Raw genomic sequence first — 19,767 nt, forward strand, 5'->3', positions numbered from 1 at the left:
CCGCACATAAAGAGCAACCCCACCACCCTTCCTGGCTGGCCTGTCTTTTCTGAAAAGGACATAGCCCTCCATGACTATATTCCAGTCACATGAGCTGTCCCACCACGTCTCTGTAATTGCCACCAGATCCTAGTCTCCTGACTTAACAGAGGTTTCCAACTCCTCCTGCTTATTTCCCATGCTGCGCGCATTGGTGTACAGACATTTCAGGGAGCGAGCTGAGCACACCGATTTCACCCTAGGATTATAGGAGGCCTCCCAGTCTTCATCAATTCTGGAGTGATGCCCCACTGGGGCAAGCCCAGCTACAACCCCATCCCCCTTCGAATCTAGTTTAAAGCTCTCCAAATGAGCCCTGCTAATTCGTGCCCCAGCACCCTTTTGCCTCTGTGAGATAAACCTTTCCCACTTATCATTGCCCAGACTGGTGCCCTATAAAACCAGCTGCTATCAAAGAATCCAAAGCCCTGCCTGTAGCACCAGTCTCGAAGCCGATTGTTTATGAACTGAATCTTCCCATTCCTTCCCACATCATCAGTGGAAGATGGAAGGAGTGAGGAGAAGATCACTTGAGCCCCAGACTCTTTCACCATCCACCCCAAGGCCCTGTAGTCTTTCTTCATCCCCCTCAGACTGCGGGAAGCAGCTTCCCCCTCACCTGTCTGGAAGACCAGCAGCGGGTAGTAGTCTGTCGGGTGCACCAGGTTGGGGAGCGCCCTAGTGATATCCCTGATCCGGGCTCCAGGCAGACTAAACACTTCCCTATGATGAGGGTCAACTCTGCATATCGGGCCCTCTGTTTCTCTCAGAAAGGAATCGCCTACTACAATGACCCTTCTTTCTTTCTTATCAGAGGCAGTCTTGAGGTGCAAAGTTGACCGCCTTTTCCTATGTGGCCTTGTAGGCTGGCCTTGCACCACATTCTCACCTACCTCTCCTTCAAGATCCAGGGCCTCGAACCTATTATGGAGGGACACCTGGGGAAGCAGGGCAGGAAGGGGGGAGGGTTTCCCACAACGCCAAACTAGAACTTGCTTCCAACCCTCGTCGCCTTTTTGGTCCCCTACCTCTGCGCAACAGCTACAGGGCAGGGGGTGTCTCTGGCCATCCCCCTCTGTGTGAGAAGGCAGGGGGTCCTTCCCCTTTTGGGGGGTATCTCCCTGGAACCGTTCAAACTGGCACGCCAGGGAGTTACTCCACCAGTCGATCTCCCTTTCACACTCCCTGATGGTCCTCAGCGTTTCAACCTCCTCCTTAAGTTTTGCCACCAGGCTAAGCAGATCTTCTACCTGCTCACACCTCACGCAGGTGGAATGCTGTCCTCCCTCCCCCGGCAGCAGCAGGCTCTGGCACTCCCTGCATCCAGAGACCTGAACAGCCACGGTCTGGGACAGGGTCTCTGTCTGAGTTGCTCCAGTCTTCTTACTGCAAGCTCTCTTTCTGGAGGCGACCATATTGGTCAGCAGTCTGGGACACCAGCAACAGGGTCAGCAACACGACCTGCTTGTTCCTCCCTGTGCCTGGTGGTCAGCGACCAGTATAAGCAATTTAAATATTCCAAAGCCAATCCTGTGACCAGTATGCTACTATTTGCTTTCAATACTTTTAGAAATATTTTTAAGTATACTTACAGCTTTAAATTTTAGCATTCGCTCAATCTAAGATGACAATAAAATGAGCTACCAGCACTTTCTCATTCTAACCAGTGCTATTCTGCAAATCTAGGTAACAAAAATTATACAGAATATTTGCTATAAAACCTAATGAATCACAAAATCATTTTTGCTTCTAAAATTAACAAGACTACTCATTTTACTTTGACTGTACAGTATTATCTTGCATTATCTAGTAACAGAACACATCTTACAGTCAGCAAGCCATATTTCATACCCTAGTTACTGATTTATATTGCAAAAAGCTATCAGTGAAAATGCAGTGTCACAAAGGATTTTCTTATTAGAGTAAATAAGTATAAAGAGGAGTTAACATCTGTATTCAAAGGATTAAAAATCTTGAAGCTACTACCACAGGAGTTACAATTACAGTTAAGAAGTTGTATTTTACCTCCCAAAAGTCTACATTATTATAATAAAATCAACAACACCATGATGAGAAGGCTACTGATCCACTGCATATTGCTTTACTCAGAAGCTTAATATATTAGCAATATAATACATAATTAGCAATATAATATATACTTAGCAATATTAGCATATTATAATGAAAACAAAAATCTTGAGGTGCTGCAGGAGGACTCTTGCACAAGTTAATCAACGAAATGCAAAACTGCAGCGTTTGATTAATAACTCCTTCACACACACACAGCCCTGAGCAACCAAAACCACAGGCGCTATAGTTCATGGTCATGCAGCTCCTTAAGCAACTCTTGCAGCTGCTTATCAAATGTCTTTGCCTTCTGAATTTGTTCAGCTGCTTCTCTCAGAACTGCTTGTGTCCTGCCCTTGCACCCAAGGTTCTTTCTCTTTCAGCCCTTTACATACAAAATTTCAAGTCACTTCTTTATACAAGCTTCATCTAAGACCACCTCTGTTATCAAGAGCCTTGTAAAATGGATTATACTCTACCATGCAAGTTTGGCTCAATGACTTTATTACACATACGTATGAATTTAATACCTCATGAATTCTCTCCTACATGCTCCAATGCTCCTCAAGGCAGTTTTAGATCTATCTGTGCCACAACCCACCTACCTTCTTGGAAACAGAAGGATAAGCACAGAACCAGTCCAGCAAAGTATTACAGCATGTGAAACAGGCCAAGTCGGCTTTCAGAAGCCTCAACCAGCCTCCAGGGTTGGTGTTGTCCTTGCCATAACCACCCAGATCACAAACTGCCAAAAATGCAGCTGGGGGCATTTCTGAATGAAAACCTAGATTTCTTTTCAGTGCAACATTGGGCAAAAAAAGGGGAAAACTCAAGAGGTGTGCATGCCTAATCCTTCGCCAGAGAGATATGGCTAAGAATCTCTTTCAGATCTTGCCATGTAGAAGTGGCTAGAATAATACAGGGCCTTTATTCAGCTCCTCATACATGCCGTACAAGCCGAGATATCCCTTATTTTAAGGAACTATTCTTTATTGCTTTGATCTGCTGCAGGAAGAAGAAATCTGAGTGACTAACAGACGTATCTTTGCTAAAGGTTGTTCATTTCCAAAGTCATACTGTTTTCTCAAATGAAGTGTCCAAGTTTTAATTAGCCTCAAATCAACAGCAATATGATACACATCGTTTCTCTGAATTTAAAGGAGAGACATTACATATAAATGACCTCAGCAACCACGTAACTACAGGAAGCTATGCTAAAAATTTTTTTCCAGGATAACCTAATCCTACCTAAAAAAAGGTTAAAAATATTGTATGTGTAGACTTCCAGAAGTTAGATAAAGTGGGATAAAGTCACCTTTTTTAAAAAGGATTAAGTAACAGTCACATTAGGCCCAGCTGGCTCTGTTAATACAACACGGAAATGGTGCAAAGAAGAAAGGGAGATTATAATTTAAGTTTCTGTCTATGATTTATGTATTTCAGTTCTTTAAGTTGCATCCTCCCTAATGAATGCAATGAATCATCTAAATCACTTAAATGGGGACTCTGAAACGACAGCTATTTCCCACCACCAAACACTACATGTTGTTAGGACAAAGACTGCAAGTATTTGCTAACAATACATCAGTCCTCCACTCAACACAGAAAATAACTTGGTTGAGATGATTATAATTCTCTATGGGAAGAATAATGCCATAAGCTATGGAAACATCAGTATGTTTCTTACAGTTACCATTATTATAGAGTTTCAAAAGGAGTAATGCATTGTGTAACTCTTTCCTGTACAACAGCAAAACCACACTTGGTTTCTTCACACATGCAAAAAAGTTTCACGGCTACTAAAGCGATCCTGATCTTCACAGTAATGTAAAATCTTAGAATAGTTTGGGTTGGAAGAGACCTTTAAAGGGCATCTAGTCCAACCTGCCCTGAAAGAAGCAGGAACATCATCGATTACATCAGGTTGCTCAGAGCCCCATCCAACCTTGAATGTTTCCAGGGACCAGGTATCTACCACCTCTCTGCACAACCTGTCCCAGTATTTCACCACCCACATCATAAAGAAAAAAATAAAAAATTCTTGCTTAAATGTGTAAATAGTGTAAGTTTGCCCTCTTTTAGTTTAAAAACATTACCACTTCTCCTATCACAACAGGCCATGCTTAAAAGTCTTTCTCCATCCTTCTTACAAGACACCTTGATGTATGGAAAGGCTGCCATATGGTCTCTCTGGAACCTTCTCTTCTCCAAGGCTGAACAAATCTGACTCTTTCAGCCTGTCTTTCATAGAGGCAGTGTTCCACCCCTCTGACCACTTTTGTATCCCTCCTCTGGACCCACACCAACAGATCCATAACTTTCTGTACTGAGGACTCCAGATCTGAACACACTACTCCAGATGGGGTCCCACCAGAGCAGACAGTAGAGGGGCAGAATTACCTCCCCTGACCTGCTGGCCATGCTACTCTGGATGTGGCTCAAGATGACTGGCCTTTTGGGCTGCATGCAAACACTGCCAGCTTTTCATCCATTGGTACCCCCAAGCCTCTCTCCATGAGGCTGCTCCCAATACCTTCATCCCTAGCCTGTACTGACACCAGGGGTTGTCCCAACCCAGGTGCAGGACCTTGCTTGTCCAGGTCCTTCTAGATGACATACAATCCCTCAGGTGTGTCAGCCACACCACTCAGCTTGATGTCACCTGCAAACTTGCCAAGGGTACATTCAATCCCACCATGTCATAGATGAAGATATTAAACAGTACTGGACCCCTAGAGGACACCACTTGTCACTGATCTCCATCTGGACACTGAGCAATTAACCATATTTTTCCAATTTAGAGAGAAGGATGTTGTGCAGTACTGTGTCAAAGGCCTTATAGAAGTCCAGTTAGATAACACCTGTAGCTCTTCCCATATATCAAAACAGCCCATCAGAGAATGCCACTAGGTTGGTCAGGCAGGACTTGACCTTGGTGAAGCCATTTCATAACACTGGCTGTCCTGAATTATCTCTCTGTCCTTCATGTGCCTTATCATAGCTAATAGCATGTAGCTCTTAAAATATTTTCCTCTAAATTTGCTATGTAACACCCCGACAATTCATGTTTTCTGTCTGGGGGGTATTATTTTGACTGAGTGTGCATGTGCATAAGAGCCCGTGCAACCAAGTAATACTGCACATCTGTACTGGGATGTATGCTTTGTTCAGATTCTAGCTAAATCTGAGAATAAAGTAATGATGTTAGACAGCTTCCAGAAACCAGCTTTTAAGAATGAGGAACGCTGTTTTGATTCAGTCCTTTCAAAGAAATAAACTATACCTTCAAATCTAGTTTATGTTAAATACAGAAAGAGTCTTTGACTGTATATACCTTTTTTAAACTCTCAGTAGAAGAAATGACAAGTTCCCCCCTCCCAATTTTTCCTTGCATGCTTTTTGCTTTTTGGTTATGTTGTTTAAAATGTAATGTTGGCAAAGAGATATTGCTAAAGGCTTTGGACTGATGCCTTCTGAAGCTTCCACTTTTCCTTTTACTAGCAATAAAGAATTTGTTTCTAGAAACATGTAATTTTAATTACAAAATTACCCAAAAAACATAAATGGAATTTAATTGGTTACAAAGTAATATTTTCACATAATCAAGCGATTGTTTGGGGGATTTAAGGCATAATTTATTAGTTCTGGATAAGGTACACATTTTAATTCCCACAGGCAAATAACAAACTGATTAGTAAGTGTAATAAAGCAGTTTATTTGTCTGACAATTGGCAGCTAGAAGTGCAATAACTTACTTGATCAATTGCCATTTTAAAAAACATTAAAGCTTCTCATAATTATGCTACCTATATGGTATGCAGATGAACAACAATACAGCATTACCACTATTACACTAGTGATTTAATATGATGTTTCTGCCAGGTTTTGTACCTTTCTACATAATGCAAAAGGAAGTAATTACTTTCTGTACTGAAAGATTGAAGAACTGGCTCCCCCTCAGATATGCAAAGAATTTGACTATAGGAAGAACTAAAGATGATAGCTTCCCTTGATCCAATTTTTTTTCAAAACCATGCATGTCACTTTTGAGAAAGAGTCTTAACTTTCAAGACATTTATTACTTCAGAATTCTGTAGTTGTCAAGTGAAGACAGCCACCTCTCTCTGGCAGGAAGCTTCTCTAAATTGTTACATAAAATTAAGTTCTTCTCATGTTCCTTAATTCAACTGCTTTGTCAGGTAACATCAATAGCTAACAGCTCTTGGAGTCCAGTTCTCTGACAGCCTAGCCTCATTGAATTCCATGGAACTAAGCCAACACAGGAAGTCATCACAGAGCCAATAAATACCATGCACATTTCAGACACAAACTATACAATGGAAAAGACTATGCTAAATGTGTAGGATCACCCTTTTGAGATCAAATAAGATACCTCCGTGATCTAGGTAAGGAAATATTTACCAGTCAAGAGTTCAGAACTTCTAGAGCTACAGTACACTGCCTTGAGAAGGTCAATGGAGACTGCCTTGATTCCCTACTGTTTTACTGAAAATGTCATACACACCATTAAAAAGAAAACCAGGAAAAAAATGTTACATTAAAATCACACAAGTTTCAAGAAAAAGTGAACAAAAAACTTGAACACAAAGACAAATGTGATACGATACACCGTAACATGCAAAGACACCTTAGCTCTTTTCTGACTGTGTTTGCGTTTTTCTCTTTTCAACTCAGTATCAGCAGAATTAACCCCATTCTTCTACTGCTCTCAAAGAATCACATTTAGAACAGATTTACAAAGGGGATGTGTTTTAAAAGTCTCTGGCAGGGAATCAATTCTGGGATGCTATTTTGTGCTACAGGAGAAAGGTCAAAAACCTTGTTAAAATTCTAACGGAATTTAAGTTTTAATGACTGGAAACTTACATTCTGTATCACTGAAAACTACAGAGCAGAGTTATTATTTTATTGCCATTCCATATTAAGCCAATGCACAAAAGTACAGGCCGACTATTAAGAAGCTCAGTATATCTAGACTTCTAACAATGTTCTGAGGGACCTTGCATGATTTAATTTTCATAATAAATATTTTAACAAGTCATACATTCCCCTTCTATAATATGAGCTTTCAAAGAAAAGGTGAAGGAGTGCTAAGGAAATACCAGGAGTCATTCTTCGGACTCTATTCCACTGTCAGGGTTGCAAATCATCTGTCAATTAGCTTATCCTTTACTTCATTTCTTGAGAAAAACAGACAAGCAGAAGATTTTCCTAGCTTGCTAACACCCAAACAATCTGCTGTCACTAATGACTTCTACCTCAAACCATCTCTTGGAAGTAGGGAAGTTTTCTAGTGTATTATTAATGAAGAACTGAAGTACAAGGTAAGAACAGCAAAATGTACAAAAAAGCCTGTGACTAAGTCATGATTTCTTACATCTCTGTCTTAATTAGACAGTTTATTCACCAGTTCCTCTTGAAGCCAGTGCATGCCTTTCATAACTCTACCTTTCTACTTGCATAACACAACTTCTACCAAACTCTTTCCCTTCACCTATCACTTAGTTTCTCAGAAATCTTTCTGGTTCCTGCAAATATTCTCAGTCCTCATGTGCAGTGATCTCCAACATACATTTGGAGGCTTTCCACTTTCCCTTTTTCTCAGCAGTTTGCAACATTTACAGATTCTAGAAAAATTTAACATTAAGACAGAGATACTTAGGATAACATTAAGACAGAGATACCCTTGCCACTTCCTTAGGATTCACATATAAAGTTAAAAACATACAAAGCTTGTGACTCAAGCAAGACAGCACTCTATTATTAGTAATCACTAACTGAACTATTCTAGCATTAGGTAAGAAATCTGCCTAGAAAAAAGGTAAACTATTATTATTATGTAATCTACCTTTCAACTAGCAAATTGATGATTAATTCAATCTCTTACTGATAGTCTCTGTGGCAATAATTATTCCCCATAGCAAGTAATGCCTGCAGCATTTAAAAATGTCTTCCTCCCCCATCTGACCTCTCTCCATAATACAGATTCTGAATCTGTTCTACTTAGAAATCAACATAATACATTAATAAAATTACTAGAAAAATCCTTATTTATCAATCATTATTTTACTCTATACAATATAAAGACCACTGCAGAGTTGCATTGCTGTATAGTACATACCCCATGGTCTTTAGCAGCCATAACCACTTTTGAAAGAATATCTTCTTCAACAAATGGCCTCACAGCATCATGGATAATCACTACTTCTGGTTTCCGGAGCAGCTGACTGGAAAATTCATTCTCTGCAAACACCTTCAGTCCATTGAAAATTGACCGGTGACGAGTTACTCCACCTTTTACTATTGTAACTCTTTTGTGGCCATATTTTTCAATGATAGACTTCATTGTTTCAATATTTTCAGGAGAGACAACCACAACAATGTCAGATATCCAACTTATCCTAGAAGAAACAGTAAAGAAAAAGTAAACATGAATGACTAAATAAAAGTACAGGTATCTCCACAAAACAAAGAAATTCATATCAAAATAATTTCAAGATGGGTAAATAAAGCATCTCTAACTACACTCGAGTCCATCTTTTCATCTGTCCATTACCACTCCACCTTTAAAAGAAAAGCTACATTAGATCTCTACCAATACACAGACGTCAACCAAACTGGAATTCTGGGAAGGGACTTGCTTCCAACAACCAGTAAAAAAGGCATCTTCTAATAACCCTTTGAAATATCTTCAAAACATTTACTCCAGCCTCATTTCTAGCTTCAAACATAAGCTCTATATCAATCAGCTAGAGTCTGTTATTTCAGCTTTCTCTAAATTCAGTCTCCAATAAATTGGTAAATCTTAGGACCTGGAGTACTCCATGTTCTACAGTGTAGTACACTGTGTACAAGTGAATAAAAGGATAAGGAAACTCTGAAACAAAGCTCACTATCAAGGCAGGCATGAGCAGCAATTGACCGATTGCCAATGAATCAAAACTGTGACACCTGGATATTGAGAGGAAACAATACGCACACACAGAAAGATTTCTGCTCTAGGAAGCTAGCAAGATGTAAAAACATAGGTAGCTAGGTAAAATTACCAGAATACGAAAAGCGTGGTTTTAGATAACTTCAAGCTTTTACTGTTAGTATCAGCCTAGCTCTACAGTTGAGTGGTGGTATGCAGGGAGAATGACCTATGACCCACCAGACTAAAACCAGTCATAACTGAAGTCACACTTGTGTCAAAGGACCTAGGAATACAAATTCTAGTCACACATGGCATACTGTACTTCAAACTAATGGCAATATCATCATTCAAATCGAGCTATTTGAGTATCTTAGTATCTTATTTCCCAAATGCTATGTAGAGAGCATAAAAAGGATATTAATTCTTTTCCCTTCTGTGTCTCCACAGATGATTGGGGGGGGGGGCATGACAGACACCAAACTCATCAGATGAGCAACAGTTACAAATATAATTCACTATTTACTATCGTAAAATTACTCATGTGTATCCTACATATCCAACTAGGCCAAGCATAGTACATTCTCTCAATTAAAATTAGTAAATCTATTGAAACTAATTTTGCAATCACAACATGGACTAACATACTAAATACCTCCAGTTACAATTAAAAATAAAAATTTACAGTTCAGAAATACACAGCCTCAAGGTATTGATTCCTGCAATAACAGATGTGAAAGCATTGCCTAGGAACTACTCTTCCTCCAAAAGTGAAGTCATCTGTGACACAAATCACTCCCCTAGAACTACGTGAAACATCAGACCATCTTTTGCCTTCTGTATGTTTCAGGGTTTTTAATTAATGGAACTCCATTAAATTTATTTCAATTAATTTAGAATAACTATTAAAAATAAAATAAATAGAAGTGCTATTAGCATTACTCTAAATAAAACTATTTGCCCTTATGTTCATTTCATCAACAAAGGCATAAATTACAGCCAAACTAACTTATTCTCAGCATATTTTAAGTATTGATGTTATTCAAATGTAAAATCTGAAGTCATATGGTTTCAAGTTTCAACTTGTCACTCATCACAGGTTCATCAAAAGGTTTTCAAACCTCTCAAATGAGTCCTGGCATAGTCTTACATTTAGCCACACAACTTAGCACCTCTGCATGACTTCAACTTAGAACTAGGACAAACTAATTGGATCCATCTCAGTTTTTCTTTTGAATACTGAGAGTCATTTAAATACAGCAAAATTCAAGTGTAGCTATTTCACACTACATGAGAATTAGAGCTCTGCTCTACTATTTGCAGAAGGAGTATAGCCTTACACAGCTCTCAGAAACAGTGACCAGTCTGCACATTCACTGATGACTATGTAAGAGCAGCACTGACATTTCCCATTCTGGAGTCAAATGAAGAAGTTTATGAGGCAACTGGGTAGTACACTGCATCTTCTGAGACGAAGGGAAGAGAACAGACATACTGGCCAGCCTATGACAAATCTCTGCACAGGGGGAGTGGAACGGCTTAAGGCCTCCAGTGATACAATACATGAGAAAGTGACAGGATGCGGCCACAGCTCCACCCTGTGTCTGGATAAACACATTTATAAACTTGAGTATGTCCTCAGACTCATTCTGGACTAATGTTCTATAATTAAAGCTGGGATTTAGAGATGCAACGTATTCATGTAAGAGTATAAGGGTATCCTCTAGATTGATTAGGTACAAGAACAATTTAGGCTTTGAAGCCTAATGTGTCCTACCAAAACTCATGAAAAGTACTAATTTGGTAAAGCATGCTACAAACTCTCATGAATGAGAACTGTGCACCACACAGGTGCTTACACTTTTAAAGACCTGCTTATGGAAATATTGCAAAGTGTTTTAATGAGCGATTACTGATACTTTCCAACTTCAATCTGGCAGTAGATGGATCGTTTTCTCCCTCAATTTGTCACACCCCTTTCTTACTATTTTAGTATTAAATCTTTCTGAGGGAGCTCAGGACTTGCTTAAAACGAGTTTAGAAATTGGAAACACCCTTTCCATTTTATAACTTTAATATTAGACCATGATAATGGAAGCTTCAGAATCAACACAAGGCATAAAAAAGATCAGAACACTGTACCCCAATGTGCTTTAACAAGCACTAAACACAGAACTCTAGTCCTTCCATGCAACATAGACTGTAGTTCTGAAGGGAAAAAATCAGGTCTGATCAAATGAAACAAAAGAACTCAGTTATAATCACTTTACAACTGCCTTGGGAGGACCTTATTATTAATAGTAGGAAAACAATGAGGCAGAAAAGGACTATATGCCTGTTTCCTTCTTGTCATCACCTACAGACCAGCTGCCTAGAAGAAAATAGTACTGTTCCATTAGATTTCAAACAAAAGCATATACATTTATATTACCTGAGCTAGAACTCAAATTAAAGGAGCTCATTAACTCATCAACAGATTAAGCTATTACTACATGACTTCACAACACAGATTGTAGAGGAACTTAAATAACCAATGAGCTATGTTCTGAGACTGTACTACCTCAGTGGCATGCCTGGGTAACACGTGACTGAGAACCCTCTTTATCTGGTTTACTCACAAACTAGTGCTGAGCCTGAAATCTGGTATGAGGCTTAAATACACTCCATTTCTTGCAACTCTTACTCAGACCAGTAACAATCTAATAGTACCAATCTATTTAACATACAACGTACTGAAATCAGCAGTTTTATCAGCAAAACAAGGCCAGAACCAGGCAGTCACTGCTGAGATGGCTTTAGCAGCGTAAGATACGACCTTTCACTGCCACAGAAACTCTCCAGAGATACAAGATAAATCATCTGTTATTCAAGCACCAAATGAGAAAAGGAACTGTCAAGAACAATATGCACTTGCAGAATGCAAGCATAACTTCCTTTTGCTCCATAACAGCTTTGTTATAAATTTACTGATATATGATAGAAATAAATGGAAGTAGGGAGCTTTTAAGTCTGAAAAGTTTCACATTAAGGAAGTTTGGAGCATCTCATGTACAGAAGCCATTCATTCTTTCCTGAAAGTGTTCCTTATTAGTCATACAAGATAACAAAGATAGATACCTTCATAAAGTTAAAACAATTGGATTTTTTGCTACAATTATTTTTAGCTCATAAGCAATTTCAAGAATAAGCAACAACTGGACAAAGAAACCTACCACGGTAGATACATCCAGCAAATCTGTAATTGTGTGACCTGCAGAGTCAGTGAACATGCATCAGCCAATGGGAAAAAACACTTGGCAAATAAGGCCACAAGAGACACGAGAGACTTCTGAAGCAGTGATTCCTTAGATGCTTCCCCCAGGTAACGTTGCCCTTATTTTCTTTTTTTTTTTTTTTCCTTTTCTTTTGTTTTTATACAAGGCCATCTGTTTTAAGATATGACATTACAGCAAGCAAAGTAAACAAAGCTGTCTGAAACTTTTATGGAAAATCTTTATTCTGCCAGTAAACATACTAACCCTGCTTTCCTCTTTCAGAACTTCTCACTGTACTTTCAAGAACTGCTGAAACTTGAGAACAGAAGGAACAACAGTAACTTATTTGTCCCACAATGTTTTTAAACACCAATCTTTAGCTTTGTCTGTTTTCCCCTATATTGCTTTAGTAAAATACGTGTGTGCACATGCACACAGAGCTGAGATTCCTCCACCTCAGAAAAGAAATTGGAGAGGTTCTATTTTAAACTGCAACAAATCCACTAGGAAAGCCAAACATTTAAGTTCTCCAACACACTTTAATTTTACCCCCAAGGTAGGACCCGACCTTCATATCAGCACCACTGTACTGGCAACAAATCCCAGTAATTTCTCCTCACTGTTTTTTCTCACCTCCTCCTCCTAAAGGCATCATCTGTGATTACTATTGGCAGGCCAACCTTCTACATGCTGTTATGCTATGCAACAGGATGCACTGCTTATTCGTTCATGTCTGTTCTTGTCTTGTCTGCCAGATTTTCCACATCAGTATTTAAGATTCTCACCACTTTCAGCTAAAGTGTGCAAAAACCTTTTTCTCCTGATTTTTTTAAAAGCACATGCAAAGCAGATGAAAATTCCTGATTTACTCATGTATTTGTCTGTATGTTGCTACAGTTCTTCCACATTAAAATATGCTCAATAATAGCTGCAGTAGCTAACTTCTGTTGAACTGGTTATTACAGGCTAATGACTCAAAGATTCATTCAATTACAGCAGGTAAACAGACATTAGAAGAGAATATCAAGCTAAACACAGATACCTGCCGCTTCAGGGTGATCGATTATATGACAAACTGCAGTCCCTCAATGTTACATTTTTGCACCTATGTTCACACAAAGAACAAGATCTCCTCTGAAGTAAAAGTGTTAAGATGAAAATGAAAGCCATTCACAGCTTTAGAGTACATCTGTTCCCAACTCTCCATATATACTGCATGCCAGCCAACACTCCTGTGAGAGCACTGGCACCATTTAGTTCACTCCTAAAGTTAACCAAAAGCCCTAGGCTGTCACTGTCACAACCAACTTGGGATCACAAGCTTGGCTGGACTGCACAATGAGATTCAACCTTCTATTTTTTTTTACAGCTTTAGGACATAAGCATAACACTATTGCTCAAAGAACTGTTATTTTCTCAGAGCTTACTGGCGGTGAAAAATGAGGGATTTTTTTTTTTAATGAATGTTTTATTTTCCTATGAATATCATTTCCTTCCCAAACCTCACTCTGTTCTCTTTTCTAGGTCTCCAATACACAGAGTGAGGATATTATTCTTCTCTGTAGATTCCCATGACATTTTGGCAGAAAGTTACAGCTGTGACAGGCTTTGGAACGGAGGTTTTGCTTACTGATGTGCTTAGCTTTGTGACTTGCTGCTGTTGAAAATTAGATAAAGACAACAAGCAATATTTCTTTCATGAAGTAACAAGTGACCTGAGGGAAGCCTCTCTGGGTGGGAATGGAAAAAGAGTCCCAATTTTTGATGTTGTACAAGTTTCCATGAATTAAGAACTTCTGGAGATGTTGGCAATTCCGTTTCTTTTCAGCACCCTCTACTCCTCACCATTTATTCTCTCTGAAATCTAAAAGTTTATTTTTCTACAAGTTACTGCAAAATATCCAGAACATATCTGACACTCCACTCCTACCTGCACTGTTTCAAGTGACAACAGATACAAGACTTACATTATGTTAACATTAACAATATATTAGCTGTCAGTCACATGCCTAGAACTCAGTCTTATGACAAGGAAAAACCTGACTTCTAAAATATGCCATTAATGACTATGACTTTAATTCTTTGTTCCAACATACACAAAGAAAATCTATGCACGCAGATTCATGCTACCTGAGCTATCAAAACCCAGAAACTGTAACTTAAAGCTAAAGGGGCACTTAAGCTTTTGGCTGAGGCAGGTTGTTGTGCTATGGCCTATAATGTTCAGGCATAATGCAAGCGCTGTAGACAACTGAGCTCACCCCACTGTGAAGAGTGGATCTTTTTCCCAGGCCTCTGGACACTATTAAGATCATCTCCAACACCTGTGGCAGAACAGACTTTTTCTTAAGGCCTCTCAACAGTATTATGATTGTTTTCAGTGGCTGCGGTAGTTTGAGGCTCACCAAACCAGCCCCTGCAACTACAGAAACCCTCAAACTTCGAGGCTGAGCACCTCAAACTGATCTCCAGAGGCACTGGACGGTGACACAACTACCAGACATCATCAGTGCTGAGGCGAGAACAAGGCTGCTCGGAATAGTGGTGAGGAGGGCTGGGACAGGGGAGAGCTGCCAGTGCCTCTCCCCAGTTGAGCCTGCCTTAGCCAGTGCTCAGAGCACACCAGTTTCCTGCCACCCTGTCACTTTACATATTCTGACTGGCCGGGGAAAGCAGGAGGTCCCACCGAAACGCAATACCAATCCCTCTGAGGGGCGGCGGCTCCGGGGGCATCCGGGGCCTGCAGCAAGGTCGCAGCCAGCTGCTTCCTGCGGAGTGGCCGCACAGCGAGGGCCAGCGGCCGAACCTCAAGCGGCGAGGCCGGGGGCTAAAGGGAAGGCCCGCAGGACGCGGGCGGGGAGACGAGCGGCGCCTGCCTCGTTACCTCTCCATCGCCCGCACCGTGTAGCTGACGAGCGGCCTCCCTTGCACGGTGCAGAACTGCTTGGGGGTGGCGCCACCCAGGCGCTCCCCGCTCCCGCCCGCCGGCAGCACGGCCGCCACCGCTGCAGAGGCGGGCCCGGGGCCGCGACTCCCGCTGCTGGGTTCCATCTGCACAAGGCGCCTCGGCTGCTCTGCTTCTCACCCCACAGGCAGCAGGGTCCTCCCGCCCGCCCGCCCGCTTTATTTGCGCGGAACGTCCGCAAACCGAAGAATCTAGCGCCTGCTCGCTCGCCTGACAACAGCGGGGATCGGGCTCTACTCCTCGCCCACTCCGCTCCACGCGAAGCCCCGCATAGGCGTGCGGGCCCAGGCGGCTCCGCCGCACACACGGAGCAGCCCGATAGCAGCCGCTGCAGCCATTGTCCCTTTAAGTGCGCGGCGCGCGGGTCACTCCGCCCAGCGCATGCGCGGCTTGAGGCCGTTGAACGTTGCGCCCGCCTGGGGGGTCGTAGTTCGTGTCTCCAGTCCGGTGATGCCGGGAGGGGTGGGAGGCACTGTCTCTGCGGGGCTTGTTCCGCCCGGCCCTGGGCTCTTCTGGTCGCGGTGAGGTGTCTTGTCTGACGAGGAGATAAATGCAGCGTGTCTGGACCCGAGAGGAGGGTGGGCTGAATCCGGCTCTGCGCCTTCATGGGAGCCCCGGCCGTGGGGCAGCCGCTTCCGTACGAGGCGGTTAGGGGCGCCTCCCCAAGTCTGGTTACGTTGCCCTTAATCTTAGGAGGGAAAGGTTGAAGAAGCAGTAGTCAAGTCAATTGGAAGCTGGGATGTTCCCGTTCAACTCATGGGGTTGCTGTAGGCAGTAGTGAGACAAGTTGGTTGGAAAACTCCCTAGGGCTCATACGTATTAGGTAGAAGAGGAGACGCAGCCCAGTGAGGAGGGGGCTTACTAAGTGTGACATAGAATGGTTTAGGTTGGAAGAGACCTTGAAAATAATCCGGTTCCAACCCCCTGCTGTATACAGAAGCACCTTCCACTAGACCAGGTTGCTCAAAGCCACGCTCAACCTGGCCTTGGACACGGCCAGGGATGGGGCAGCCACAGCTTCTCTGAGCAACCCGTGCCAGTCTCCCACCATCCTCATAATGAAGAGGTCCTTATATCTAACACAGATCTACCCTCTTTAAGCTTAAAGCCCTCTCCAGCTTTTTTGTAGGTCTGCTTTAGGCACTGGAAGGCTGTTGTAAGGTCATCCCAGAGCCTTCTCCAGGCTGAACTCCAACTCTGTCTTCATAGGAGAGGTGCACTTGTTATAAGCTAAACAGGTCTCAGGTTGATATGTCTGACTTCACTGTACGTCTTACATTATAACTTGAGTGCATTTAAATACTACCACTAAGCTCTGCCCTCATCTGAAAATTTTGGACATCTCGCTGTAAAGACAGCTTTGCAAATATGCAAGAACTATTGTGAGCTTGTTGCTCACACCAGTCAGGGAGTAGAGAGGGCCAGCCACTCCAGTAGGGGAGGGGAGCCTGGAACAGATCACTGTATCAAAGCAAATGAGAATAGTAGCCTCACCAGCAAGGAGCAAGATGCCAAGCATGAGCCAGGATCAGGGCCCTGGAGTCAGGCATAGTCTAGTGATCACCCGCGAGGTCTCAGTGAGGCAGCAAGTCTCAGGGCTAGCCAGGAAGCTGAGCCAGTGGATGCTGGTCCAGGTCAGGGGGGCACCAGATCAGGTGCAGATATAGGGGGCCAACAATAAAGACTCTGCTTAGAAGTAGCTCCCAAGGGAAAAGGAGGAAAGGAGGGTCAGATCCCTGCTTCTAACTTTCTTCTTGGGCTTGGTGAGCTGAACTCCTTAACTCAGACAACTAAACTTGAAGGCTACACTTAGGCCCTAACATTGTCCTCTTTGACATTATTCTGGGGGAAAATCCTTGTCTTTGTATGCTAAAATGAACAGAGACGTTAAAGTCTGCAGGACTCTTAGAGAAGCTAACTTATTTACAGTTTTCCAGGTTTCTCTTAGTTAAGAGGAACCTAAGTAGGACACATATGGAGACTTTTCTGAAGAGTGGGTCTGACTGAAAAAGCAGCATGGAAGGGAGTTTGTTATATCCCAGCTAGGCTGCTTTGCCAGTGCCAGCTGTGGGCTGGGGTAGAATGATCATATGGGATCACAGAGGCATCATAAATAAGAGTCACACAATGGGAGTAAAGTGATCCTTGTCAGTAAAAGCAGAGTTCACAGATATCCTTGATGCCTGCAATAGCCGGAAAGTAATTGGAAAATGGGCCAGCACAGTGGAGGACATAGTCCCTTTACATGTAGAGATGTCTTGACAGTTGTAACAATGGACAAAAATCACATCAGCTCATACTGTATAGTGAAACATGAGAGGGACTGATGGCAAACGAAGGAAGATACCTTAAATGAAAACATACAGATGTGCCTTTTAGATTATGACGTCTTCAGAAGCTTCTGTGAGGAATAAATGTATTACCATGGAAAGTGAAAGAAAGTGGTATGTAAAAAAGAGGAAAAGATATGAGTTATACAGATTGCTGAAAAACTTGTGGAATTGAGACCCTTTTCACCATTAGCTAGAAGCTGAACAAGTGTTGCTCCAGTTGTCTTCCATACTGTTTATCATGGGGGAATATTTTTTTTTTTTTGGTGGAGTTTCTTTTAGAAAATCCATTGGCTTATAAACTATGTTTACTTGTTTCTCTTCATTTTCAGTGGGTCTTATGTTTTATTTCCTTGGAAAGTATTTGTCTACACCTGATTTCTTACTGATGACATACATTTGTCTGTTCTCTCTTTTCAGGACTTCCAAGTTTGCCCTGACATTTCCCCTCTGTACAAATTGCCACCCATTCAGCATCACTTCTTTGTTATCAGATGCCCAACTTTTTCTTCGTAAGATAAGTACCTCCAGCATCTGCAGTCATATTGGATCACATACATTACATTATTCTGAGTTTTTCTCATCAGGTTGTTCTGCAATGTTCTGACCTTTTCCAGTTTTTCAGTGTAACAGGCGTTCTGAATTCCTGACTCTGGTCTTCATACTTCCGTTCCTAAAGAGCACAGACATTAATCTAGTCAACTGTAGCTGATTTTCCAAACATTTTTCTTGTTTTCATTATTATAAAGAGCACAGTAAGGTCTTTTTAGTTCCCATGGCTCCTCCAACTGTACATTGGTTCTGAGGGGTAGGTAAGTAGGATGTTCACAAACACAAACACAGAACTATTTTCCCCTTCCTTCTTCACACTATGGTTTTGCGTGTTTTCTCCTACTCCAACAGTCTGTTGTGCCTAGGACCTTCTGTCTTGCCCATCCAGTGTTTCCCCACTTCATTTCTTTCATGGATGTTAATTTCTAATGTGAAGGATAAAAAGGCAAGAGAACTTGAAGAAAGAGGATCACGTGCCAAAATGGGTTCCATTCTTGTTCTCAAGCCTTTTCCTTACTATGTTTGGTGGACAAGGCTTGATCTGTCCAGAAGAAATTATATTTGATAATAACTTTGATGGATGCTAACTTCAGTATTGTCAAATATGTTATAAATTTATGTCAAGATTTGATGATCCAGCAAAGCAGCACTTAGAAACTGCTTTTGGCTGTACTTGAACATCATTCTTCAGAAGTTTTCATGCTTTCCACAGTCCCTCTGGGGTAAAAAGTTCTTGTATTTTGTTGATAGCACTTGTTAGTTCCTTCAGTAAGCCCTTCAGATTAGATTCTTGGAGTCTTGAGAAGACTGATCACTGATCTTGTTAACTGCTATTTCTTCTTTTACTTTCTGTTTTCTTAGCAACATAGAAGGGTGTACTTAACATCAGTATCAATTTATTCTGTGTCTTAGCATGAGTTAAGAAAATTAGGATTTTCGGTTTCACATCTTTTTAATATTTGATACATGCAATGAAACACAGTGGCATTTTGTGCATACATAATTTGCTTCAGTTTCATTCCACTTTGCATTATTTTATTGAATCAATCTAATAATTTGGTTATTGTGCATATATGTGCATGTTCATATATAAACATTTGAAGTGGGGTAAAAATTCACACATACTAGGAGAGCAATTTTGCACAGTTTTTATTGCATAAAAAGGGCAGAGGCAGCATTTTTGCCTCAAAGCAAATTAGGAGCAGGCAAATTCATCATTTCTGTGCAGGGGTATAACAGCTGAAACCACAGTAGTAGTCTGCAATTATGCAGTAAATATGCCAGTGATATGTTTGACAAGAAAAGTGGGTTTTTTTCTTTTTTATTGAAGAAAGAAGATGCATACAAATTGGAATCAAATTACAGAAGTGAAATTCACCTGAAAATTTAATTGCTGGGGGAAAAAAATCATCTAAGTCTGAAACTCATAATAGTGTTTCCAGAGAACATTGTTATTGAAGTGATAGAAATCATGCTGAAAGGTTTTTGTGAAAAATGAGTAAAAGAATAAAATTTCTTAATTTAAAGTTGCAGTTGAGTCTTCCGTAGATATGGTATATATTAATTGCAAGATTTTCTATCCATTTTTCAAAGTCATTTGTAAACTTTGGAATCATTTCGCTTTTA

The 19,767-nt window shown here is 41.2% G+C and overlaps 1 protein-coding gene across 1 annotated transcript in view; it reads right to left on the reverse strand.

Annotated features, from left to right (window-relative positions):
- CRPPA (CDP-L-ribitol pyrophosphorylase A) overlaps window positions 1-15,428 on the reverse strand; it is a 124,020-nt gene extending 108,592 nt beyond the window's left edge. Inside the window, exons 1-2 of the mRNA XM_057406187.1 lie at window positions 15,179-15,428; window positions 8,249-8,528 (exon numbers count right to left, since the gene is read on the reverse strand). Of these exons, the coding sequence (XP_057262170.1) occupies window positions 8,249-8,528; window positions 15,179-15,345 (447 nt within the window). The 5' untranslated portion in view covers window positions 15,346-15,428. The remainder of the gene's footprint in view (window positions 1-8,248; window positions 8,529-15,178) is intronic.
- Window positions 15,429-19,767: the final 4,339 nt, after the last annotated feature.

The sequence above is a fragment of the Pezoporus wallicus genome, unplaced genomic scaffold (assembly GCF_028554395.1).
Source record: "Pezoporus wallicus isolate ANWC-B61680 ecotype Strahan unplaced genomic scaffold, APGP_CSIRO_Pwel_v1 contig_5879, whole genome shotgun sequence".
NCBI classification, from domain to species: Eukaryota; Metazoa; Chordata; class Aves; order Psittaciformes; family Psittacidae; genus Pezoporus; species Pezoporus wallicus.